This window comes from Podarcis liolepis (assembly GCF_965112155.1).
Source record: "Podarcis liolepis genome assembly, chromosome: 9".
Lineage (NCBI taxonomy): Eukaryota > Metazoa > Chordata > Lepidosauria > Squamata > Lacertidae > Podarcis > Podarcis liolepis.
The window spans coordinates 29,015,342-29,026,623 of NC_139564.1; the positions used below are offsets into that span (position 1 = coordinate 29,015,342).

At 46.6% G+C, this 11,282-nt stretch overlaps 1 protein-coding gene across 2 annotated transcripts; it reads right to left on the bottom strand.

The window, feature by feature from the left end:
- Positions 1 to 302: 302 nt before the first annotated feature.
- On the bottom strand, positions 303 to 9,035 carry SMIM43 (small integral membrane protein 43). Of its 2 annotated transcripts, XM_083460406.1 has the most exons (3): positions 7,755 to 9,035; positions 2,471 to 4,728; positions 303 to 2,093 (listed from the first exon to the last, which is right to left on the bottom strand). In XM_083460406.1, exon 1 carries the CDS (start codon positions 8,082 to 8,084, stop codon positions 7,899 to 7,901), a length of 186 nt encoding a protein of 61 aa, XP_083316532.1. In that variant the 5' UTR covers positions 8,085 to 9,035; the 3' UTR covers positions 303 to 2,093; positions 2,471 to 4,728; positions 7,755 to 7,898. The 2 variants fall into 2 exon arrangements, with proteins under 2 accessions (XP_083316532.1, XP_083316533.1); XM_083460407.1 differs by lacking the exon at positions 2,471 to 4,728.
- Between the last annotated feature and the right edge of the window lie 2,247 nt (positions 9,036 to 11,282).

Sequence of the window (11,282 nt, forward strand, 5' to 3'; positions counted from 1 at the left end):
TAGGTCTAGCTCCACAGTTGGAGGCCAGTTGCTGGAAACTGCATAAGGAGTGAGTGCTGTTGTCCTCAGGCACTGCTTGTGGGCCTCCCATTGGCATCTGGTTGGCCACTGTGAAAACACGATGCTGGGAAGATGAGCCACTGGTCTGATCCAGCATGGCTTTTCTTATGCTCTTAATAAAGAATTTTGGGGAAAGATAACCGCTTTTCTCATTAATTGACTGTAATAAACTGATCACAAAACAGGCAGTTAAGCCTAACAATGAATGCTGACACAACAGAGCATGAAACACAATCACTAGATGATGGCAACTTAAGGCTGTTTTATATATACTGTATACACACAGAGAGACATCACTGTGGATTTTTATTCATGTTCACAGGAAGGCACATGTTATGACAATTCACAAGACTTCGTATCAAGAGCACAAACATATTTTTTAAAAACAATACAAAAAAGACAAACATTCATAAGACGCTTTCCCAGCTCCTCTATAACCCAATGGAAGTTTCTCTGCTTAATTTAATGGAATGTGAATCATAGCCTTGACCAGCTTTTGCACAGAGGTGTGTTCTTAAAATTTCAGTATATTCACCTAAAACAGGCCCCCTTTACCAGAAAAGTCATTATTGGGGGGAAGGGCACACAGAAGAGATAGCCCATGTAGTACCCCCCACAAGCTGGGGGCAACCCCGTCAAGTGGGCAGGGTACAAATAATAACATTGTTATCAGCATCATTATTATTCCAGCAGCCATCAGCCCTCGCCAGCATGGCCAATAGTCAGGGATACTAGGAGTTGTCCAGCTACATCTGAAGGGCACATGCCAGGTATCCCTGGCACACAGGTCAATTATGTATTGCTACTAGACTTTAACCCACGTGGGTGGCACTGTGGGTTAAACCACAGAGCCTAGGACTTGCCCGTCAGAAGGTCGGCAGTTCAAATCCCCATGACGGGGTGAACTCCCGTTGCTCGGTCCCTGCTCCTGCCAACCTAGCAATTCGAAAGCACGTCAAAGTGCAAGTAGATAAATAGGTACCGCTCCGGCAGGAAGGTAAACGGCGTTTCCGTGCGCTGCTCTGGTTCGCCAGAAGTGGCTTAGTCATGCTGGCCACATGACCAGGAAGCTGTACACCAGCTCCCTCGGCCAATAAAGCGAGATGAGCGCCGCAACCCCAGAGTCGGCCACTACTGGACCTAATGGTCAGGGGTCCCTTACCTTTACCTTACTAGACTTTAGTCTCTCCTCTGCCTATATAGTCCCATGATGGATTTTATGATAATCCTTGAGTATGATGGGAGCTGGGCTTTTGACATATAGAGTATCATAAAACAGCTAGCATATTCAATAACACAAAAGCTGCCTGATTGAGTATATGAAACACTACAGGATGGTAGTTTAAAGTCATTGTAAGCTCTGCAGAGTAGATGATTGATGTTCTGGCTTAATGGGTCTTTTAGAATAATTATTAAATAAGGATTTCTGTTTTCTTCACCATCAGTGGTGAAGGTCAACAGCCTTTAATCTTGTTATAAGTATTATCCTTTCAGTTCAGTGTTTCCAGAAAGACCAAAAACATAAATCACAAGAGAGTATAAATTTCATTTGCAAAACAAAAGAAACGAAGTTGGGTGGTAGGAGGAGATGGATGAATACCAAGTTACTGCTGTATGATGCATTTGTAATCTTGTTTATGTCGCGATCTAAAGCGATGCCTGCCGCTCAGCCACTTTCATGGACACACTCCCAAGGAGAAAGGCTATTTATGGGCTGACCAGATTTGTGGGGACTGGCAAATAAGAAAAAGACAAAGAGCATGACAGGCATTTTAAAACGCAGGTTGCAGTTCACCACTAAAACACATTCAGTTTTGCTACGTTGCATGGCCGTTATTGGTTGACTCCACGACTTGTCCAGTCTCCAAGCACAGCTGCCTTTTCAACCAGATTGCCTTTCTCCAAAGAGCATAGTCTTATTATGTTCCAGGACAAGTGATATGGCATTCCTGTCCTAATGCCCAGTGGCACAGCAGAGTCCATCTCAACTGAGCAAATCATTGACACCATGTCTTTTGTAGATTAGCAGCACACTGAAAGTAAACAAGACATATCAGGTTGGTCACTCTGCAAACTTCAGGTGAGAGAGAGAGAGAGAGAGAGAGAGAGAGAGAGAGAGATGGTGAATGAATGAGTATACTTTGCATCTTCATAGGAGCCAACTCCTAGGGGCCAAGGTCCCTGTGCTCCCCAAATAAAATATTTGAGGAGGCAATGGCCACCCAAAGTTGATGGGCATTGCCATTCAAATGGTGTGCATGTGTATCATCTTGTCATCAATTATGCAGGGTGGGGCTTACCATACCCCCCTCCAATGCCTCTCCCTTTCTCTCTGCTATAGGGCTGAATCAGTAATGTTTGACAGGCTAGAATGAATTTAATCCCCTCAATAGAGAGACCAAGAGCTTACCCGTACTTCCTCTCATCCCAGTGAGAGCTAGTGTGGTGTAGTGGTTAAGAGCGGTACTCTCATAATCTGGGGAACCGGGTTCGCGTCTCCGCTCCTCCACATGCAGCTGCTGGGTGACCTTGGGCTAGTCACACTTCTTTGAAGTCTCTCAGCCCCACTCACCTCACAGAGTGTTTGTTGTGGGAGAGGAAGGGAAAGGAGAATGTTGGCCGCTTTGAGACTCCTTCACGTAGTGATAAAGCAGGACATCAAATCCAAACTCCTTATCCCATTGCTTTCCCCCTAAGGAAAACCACTCTTTAGCACTCAATCAGAGCAAACAGTGCTTCATGTATTTACTCGTATTGCCATTTGTTCCAATCTATTACTAAAGAGCAGGTTTTCCCTTGGAAAGGAGCAGAGCAAGGTGGAAACCGCTTGAACTCATGTCTAGAAAGCACAAATCAACCATTTAGTCATGTGCTTTCTAGGCATGGCACAAGTGTGGACAAGCCCCACATGCACTGCATTGCCACAGCAATTGAGGCGGCTGGGGCCACACAACATCAGCAACTTCAGTCTCCCAAATACAGTGGTACCTCGGGTTAAGAACTTAATTCATTCTGGAGGTCCGTTCTTAACCTGAAACTGTTCTTAACCTGAGATACCACTTTAGCTAATGGGGCCTCCTGCTGCCGCTGAAGCACGATTTCTGTTCTCATCCTGAAGCAAAGTTCTTAACCCGAGGTAATATTTCTGGGTTAGCGGAGTCTGTAACCTGAAGGGTCTGTAATGCGAGGTACCACTGTACATATAATTAATCTGGAACTGTTGACTAGTTCTCCAGCTCAGCTTTCAGAAATAAAGACTGAAATCCCTCTGTCACCCTTTATAATACACTTGGATTTCTTTAACCACCTCAACTATAAATACAATAGGGCAGGTAAAATGTGTACTATATAACATCAAGTATGATCCCTTGGATCCTTTTCAGCCAGCCCCAAGGTAGCCATGTGGGAATGGTTTGCAAAATCCCTCATTGAAATTGCTATGCCTTCAATTGCTGTTGTTTCCAGTAGCAAGAAGTGGATGATCAGAAAGTGAAAAAGAAACAAGAAGCCTTGAATAAGATATTATAATATTAGTATTGTTCTGTGAGGCGCCATCAGGATCCTGCTAGGCAACTTAGGCATGATCTAAAATTAAATTAATTAAATCAATTTATCTTGAGATAATGGGAATTAGATCTGATAACTAGCTGAGTCCCTAACAATCCTCATGCTTTTTTAAATCTTGTCATCATATTCCATTTATTTGTCAGTTAGCCAAGCCCCCTTATCCCTTTTGTTTTTATCTCTTTTTCCTATATTTGATCAATATTGTTCTAGTAATTAGCAGCTGATAACAGCACATAGCATCTCCTAGGCAAAAGCATTAAAACTGAACAGTGAACTCAACTGAACCTTCCATTACCCAGCAAAGCCCAGAGACACAGGGGCATCTATTCAGGTTGGCAGTCATTTTGCATTTTGCGGTCTAGCTGGCCATAAACCGTCACGACTTATACTTTAGGTATCTTTTGATTCATTATTTCCACAATAAAGAACTATAGTTAGGTCTGGTCAGCAGCCTTGAAGGTCTGAAACGGCAACATATTTGGGGTTTCCCTCAGATTTAAATACTTCATTTGCATCATTCATATGGCTTACCTCTGGTCCACAATTGGCCTACTGGCCTACTCAGTGCTATTTTTCTAGAAAAAGAGGTGCCGGAACTCAGCAGGAACACCTCTTTGAATGGCAATGGCACCCACCTGAGAGACGCCAGAACTGAGTTCCAGTTGAAAAAAAGCCCTGGGCCTATTTAACTGTCTATATTACTTATGATTGCTTGGGTCCAGCCAAACAAAGCTCTGTTATGTTTTTAAGAGGTACCCTATGATGTGGTATCACTTTCCATTTTAGAGATTTCTCAGTGAATTGCTGGAGGCCAGTCGGTGAATCCATTGCAGAGCTGGCATTGAAAACCAGGTTTTCCACATTCAAGGTTAAGAGCCTGTTCACTGGTCAACAGTGTATCTCTGCTCAAATATGTGTTAAGTTACCTTAGATGCAACAGACAGGTTTTGGGTGCACTGTAGTAGGAGTGCCCAAACTTTTTTCAAAGAGGGCCAGATTTGATGAAGTGAACGTGCATGAGGGCCAACCAAGGTTGTTGAGCTTTTTTCAGGATTTTGCCCTAGAACATATACTGCCACAGGGACCAGATTGAATCGACCCCTGAAACGATAGGAATCACACATTAGGAAAGCAGGATATTTCTTACAATGTTATCTAGATAACATTTGCACCTCGGTAATTACGTGCCAAACCCAGGTGCAGCTATCATCACCAGGTCTCAAACTTTATGGAAGAAATAGGTCAACCAATCCTCTCTTGAGAGCTGGTGCTGAAAATTGTGGTGGGATGCATCAGTTATCCAGGGAAAATTTGGGAAGAATTGGGTAACTGATTTCTTCTATAAGGCTTGACACTTGATGAGAACTGCTGAGTTACTTACAAATTACCAAGGTGCAAATTGTGATTGTCAGAATGCAGCCACTGAGCTCATTATCCAAACTTGCCTACAAGCTTCCTTACACAAGATTAACAGTCCAGTCATAACTTTCAAAGATTAAGAGTGGTCATGAGCCATTTGCAGCATACAGATGAAACCACTTAACCATGCATGCAATTTTTTCCTCTCCCAAACAACTGTTAGCCTCCGACCTGTTACGTCTGCTCCTCTCCAAACTGCAGACAGACGCAAGAAATCCCTACACACCCTCTGAAAATTATCTTGATTCAAATCCACAGACTCTGCAGTTCTGAGCTTCTTTACAAGGGCACCCACAAAACAAAAAACACAGCAACAACAGTCAGAGACATGAAGAACTTCTGAAATACAAATAAAAATAAATAAATAATCAGATGTTCTTTGGGCCTTATTTGTGTTGGTGCAGCTTTTTGTGGGTGGGCTATAATGATTCTGTAGTGAAGTGGAAAGAAGTTCAGAGGCTGAACCCTTTAGCCAAGCTCAAAGTTAATCATGTCTAATAGTGACATCTTTTCAACTTTTCTAATGAGAAAAGCAGTGTAGCAGAGTGCTTCCATATTTGATGAAAACTCTTCTAAGTTTGGCAGTGGTGTGCTCATCTCTTGGCTATGAGCAAGGTCACAGCTGTACAGCAGGAATGATTAACCACCAGGTCAGGGATCTGATCTAGCCACCCCCAAGCATTTTTTTTCCTTTTCTCTTGCCAAGACCCCATCAGTTTCGGTGGCAGCATCAAAGACTGAAATATAAAAGATACTAGAGTGGGCAGAGCCCACTGTGATGATAGGGATACAAATTGGCCCTCCCCAGTCATCACTACATTAATCATTTCATGGAGAGGAAATGATGCTCAAAGGGGGTCTGTCTACTTTCATGTGTGTTCTGTGTGGTGGATGTTCACGCAAGAGGTGCGCATGAGAGTGCGCATGAGGCCCGACCACTGTATGCAGCCACCTGCAGCTCAGGGTTGGCTAAGGATCACATATGCTAGCCGTCCGTGCTATACTGGATTAAGGAAATGAATGATAAGAGGGCATGTGTGCTGTGACAGGAAAGCAAAACAGATGAACATGTTGCAAGCAGCCTATTTTGACCCACGCTATTATGAAGTGCATCTCAGGGCCAAGCCAACGCAGAAAGTAGTCAAATCAGTGAAGAATTGCATGTATAGATGATGTCACAAAAATGAAACAGTTAAAACTAGGAATGGATGGAAAACAGAACAAAAGAGATGAGGAATTGTTAGGTTTTTAATTGGTGAGCAGTATGATTTGGAGAATGCAGCAATGGAAACATTTAGTCAATGCAATCTACTTTTGAGTGTTTAAAACACCTCACATACATTACTTATGTAGTCTGTTCAGAATTTTCCCTCCCCGCCCCTTCCCCAGCTGTTATGTCAAATAGTTTTCTCAGTCAGGTCAATCACTTTACTTAAATTGTGACTTGATTCAGAATTATTTTTGCCAAGAGATTTGCTACGCCAGAAAAGAGCTAAGTTATGAAAGCCAATTTAAATGATGTAACTAAAGAATGGCTCTGGGCATACAGATAGCACTGATATACAGATTTCTACTGCTGCTGATAAACTTTAAAAACAAATTGCGCAGCAACTTTTCTTTTTTAGGTAGGATGCTACTTGCCCCATTTGACAGGTAGGAAACTGACATGAGGAAGCAAGTTCTGTCATGATGGCCGATGGTTCCACCAACAACTTGACTTGGGAGAGCATGTAGCATGCCTCTGAAGGATCAGCCTTCCCCATATCTAAGCACTGCTCAGCAAGGGTGCCAACTCAAATAAAATATGGGGGGGGAGGTAAGCCCCACCCCACATAATCGATCACACGATGTGTACTGCATGCACACTAGTTGAATGGCAATGCCCATCAACTCGGGGGGGGCAGCCCCCTCAAATATTTTATTGCGGCGCGAAGCCCCCTCAACCCCTAGGAGTTGGCTCCTATGCCAGTACAGTGGTTCCTCAGGTTAAGTACTTAATTCATTCTGGAGGTTTGTTCTTAACCTGAAACTGTTCTTAACCTGAAACTGTTCTTAACCTGAAGCACCACTTTAACTAATGGGGCCTCCCGCTGCTGCTCTCATCCTGAAGCAAAGTTCTTAACTTGAGGTACTATTTCTGGGTTAGCGGAGTCTGTAACCTGAAGTGTATGTAACCTGGAGCATATGTAACCCGAGGTACCACTGTATGTCAGTAACCCACTGCAGACATTGCTGGACTCCAACTCCCATCAGCCTCTGCCAGTACAGTGGTACCTCGGGTTAAGAACTTAATTCGTTCTTAACCTGAAACTGTTCTTAACCTGAGGTACCATTTAGCTAATGAGGCCTCTTGCTGCTGCTGCGCTGCCAATGCACAATTTCTGTTCTCATCCTGAAGCAAAGTTCTTAACCCGAGGTACTATTTCTGGGTTAGCGGAGTCTGTAAACTGAAGCGTATGTAACCCAAGGTGCCACTGTATAGCCAATGTGCATGGATGATGCAAGCTGGGAGTCAGGCTTAGCCGCAGGACCACAGAACCGTGGAGTTGGGAGGGACCCTGAGGGTCATCTAGTCCAACCCCCTGCAAGGCAGGAATCTAGAGCTCAAAGCCACGACCCTGAGATTAAGAGTCCCATGCTCTGCGGACTGAGCTATCATTTGCCATTTAGGTCCTTCTTTAAAATTTAAATAAATAGATGAAACCCACCTGTATCTTTGCTCCCGAATCTCCCCACCGGTGGGGTGGAGGGGGGGGATACCAGGCGGTGGCGTCGTGGCCTGAGCGGTCCTCCGCAGCGCCCCCTAGAGGCGGAGCGGCGCAGCGGCCCTTTCCCCCCGACGCGGGGCTCCCTCACAGGGCTTGCTCTCGGAAGAAGCCCCAGGGCTCGCGCAAGGAGTGTCTCCCGGGCTGGCCGCCCGCCGTGCTGGCCACGGAGTTCTTGAGCTGCTTGATGACCCCGAAGAGCAGCAGGAAGAGCAGGAAGAGCAAGAGGAAGAAAAGCGCCAGGTAGAGGAGCAAGTTGAATTCCCACTCCATGCTGCTGCCGCTGCTGCTCGTCGCCTACAGGTTCCCATCAGTCACAAACTGCCCTGCTCCGGACTCCAGGGAGGCGGCGTGTGTGTCTGTGTTTGTTTGTGTGTTTTGGTGGCGAGATCGGGACATTCAGCCGCCCTGGCAAGCGCTGTCGCCTTGCCGATCCGCTGCTCCTGGCCACATCATGTCCCTTGGCAAGGTCGGGACCGTCCGAAGAAGAATCCGGTCTGGGTCCGGGGGCAGCGGCGGCTGCTCGGAAGGGAATTCCCCCGGGAGAGAGCGAGAGAGCGGCCGGTTTCCACCGCTGCCCCGACAGCAGAAGCAAAAGCAAGCAGGCGAACGAGGAACATCAGACTTGGAGGCGAGAGGAATCTTGGAGTCTCCAAAACGGTGGCGCGAAGAAGAGCTGCCCGGGGAAGAGGGAGGGAGGGGAGCGGGGCGACCTCTAGGAAGGGAGTGAGGGAGAAGCTGTTTCCTGAATGAAGTGCAAAGGAACAAAAGGCCTGCGCCCCGGGAACTAATAGAGCCAAAGGAGGGTGACGATTTCTGCCTCCGAATGAGGCCGTTTCAATTAGAGGGAGAAAAGAAATCATCGCGCCATTGTTGTCCCTGGCCTGGTCTGCGTCGAAGGTGGCGCAGAAGTTTTTGCCCACCGGATAAACTCGTCGGGGGGTGGGGGGGAGAAAAGTCATCCCAACATATACAGCTGCAGAGCTCGTGTTGCATAGCACTGCAAGGGAAGGAACTGGGTGTGCGTCCTTGAAATCAGTCAGCACACTTTTCATGACCTTTTGGGAATCTTGCAGCCCAGCGCTGATCATGGGCGTAGTCGGGGGGGGGGCGGCGGCAGCAGGTGCCCCCCAATCAAGTAAATGAATAATAATACTTAACTCACTTACCAATTAAGGGACACGGGTGGCGCTGTGGGTTAAACCACAGAGCCTAGGACTTGCCGATCAGAAGGTCGGCAGTTCGAATCCCCGCAACAGGGTGAGCTCCCGTTGTTTGGTCCCAGCTTCTGCCCACTTAGCAGTTCAAAAGCACGTCAAAATGCAGGTAGATAAATAGGTGCCGCTCCAGCGGGAAGGTAAATGGTGTTTCCATGCGCTGCTCTGGTTCGCCAGAAGCAGCTTAGTCATGCTGGCCGGAAGCTGTATGCCGGCTCCCTCGGCCAATAAAGCAAGATGAGCGCCACAACCCTAGAGTCGGCCATGACTGGACCTAATGGTCAGGGGTCCCTTCATCTTTACCTTTAACTTACCAATTGGGTCACATCCCTCACATAAAACTTACCAGTTGGGTCATATCCCTCACATAAAGCCTTCTCTCCCCCACCGCCAATAAATCCTGGCTATGTCCATGGTCCTGTTTGATTTAACGAGGAAGCCCCCGCTAAGCACAATGGGGGTCACTTGCTTCCAAGGAAATGTATGTGATAGTGCATCTTTTGACCACCGTTTGGTACTCACAATTAGAGTGGTTAAGAGGCAGGTTCCTCAGGCTTTGGATGCGTTCTTGGCCAACAAAATGAAGCTCAATCCAGATAAGACTGAGGAACTGTTTGTGGGTGGTTCCCTACAGCTGATGGATGGAAGGTTGCTCTCCCTCTGAAGGAGCAGGTACGCAGCAGGGGGAGTACTTCTGCAAGCTTTGCTGTCACTTGAACCCCTCAGGTGGCCTCAGTGGCACGGAGTGGCTTCCATCAGCTTCAGCTGGTGGCCCAGCTGTGCCCCTATCTGGATAGGGATAGCCTAACGTCTAGCAGTCTCTAGGTTAGAGCAGTAACTGGAAAGTGTGTGATAACACCTGATGCAAGGTTGTCTATCTCCTCTGCAAACAAATGAAAATGAATGCACAATTTAAAAAATGTAACATAGGACACTTTCACCACAAAGGGTAAGGCCAGATTTAAACATCATGCAGGGGTCCCATATGCTCAGCAGCAGTGGCGTAGCGTGGGTTGTCAGCACCCGGGGCAAGGCAAGTAATTTGCGCCCCCTAACCCTAACCCCCAGATGTTGCGCCCGGTGCGGCCGGCCCCCCCTGCACCCCCCACGCTACGCCACTGCTCAGCAGCACATATTCTCTGGATCACTGACATCTGTGCCTACAGCATTAGCATGGCAGGGATCTGAGGTCCAGGAGTCCATCACTCTGGTGCTAATTTGACGATGATGACAAAGATTTATTATATTTATATACCACACATTCTTCCAAGGAGTTCCAGTTGGAGTACATGGTTCTCCCCTCCCCATTTTATCCTCGCAACAACCCTGTGATGTAAATTAAGCTGAAAGTCAGTGACTCACCCAAAGTCACCCAGTGAGCTTCATGGCTGAATGAGGAGTTGGACCCTGGTCTCCCAAGTCATAGTCCAGCACTCTTATTACGCCACACTGTTGCATGACTCAGCAACACAATGTGTGTGCTGCTGAACTCTGCATTGTAAGAACATTAGAAGGATCAGGCCAATAGTTCAGAATCCTGTTTCGCCCAGTGGCCTATTAGGTGTCCCTGGAAAGCCCCCAATCATGTCAGAGGCTGATGTATTAGTTCAAATGGGGCAATGCCCCATCAACCTCAGGCTGCCCTCACCAGCCCCTGCCTGCTTACTTGCAACCAGTCCAGTGGGTGGCCTTGGCTGTCAGCTTCCTCCTCCTTAGTCTGAGTTGATCGGCAGGATGATGGATTGGGATAAAACTAGAATGAGTTAGCTTTGCTTGTCATTGATTCTGGCTGTTCCTGCTGTTAGCTCCACCTACCACTGACAACCCTGCTTTCTGCACCACTATTCCCAAGGGGCACCAAACACCACTGTCTAGAACTAAGGCACGTATATATTGTATTCATATATGTTTTATGTTTCAGGTCATCAAAATGCATCTGCAGACTTGGCTTCAGCTGTGTGCGCGTTTTCACCTGCGATATTCAGATAACCGGCCGAGGGCCTTCTCGGTAGTGGTGCCCGCCCTATGGAATGCCCTCCCATCAGATGTCAAGGAAATAAACAACTGTCTGGCTTTTCTAAAACATCTGAAGGCAGCCCTGTTTAGGGAAGTTTTTAATGTTTGATGTATTTATCATGTTTTTAATATTCTATTGGGAGCCACCCAGAGTGGCTGGGGAAACCGAGCCAGATGGGTGGGATATAAACACATTATTATTATTATTATTATTATTATTATTATTATTACAACACTT

Excerpts from the sequence above, each read along its gene's own strand:
- SMIM43 (XM_083460407.1), bottom strand. The coding sequence starts at position 8,084 with ATGGAGTGGGAATTCAACTTGCTCCTCTACCTGGCGCTTTTCTTCCTC.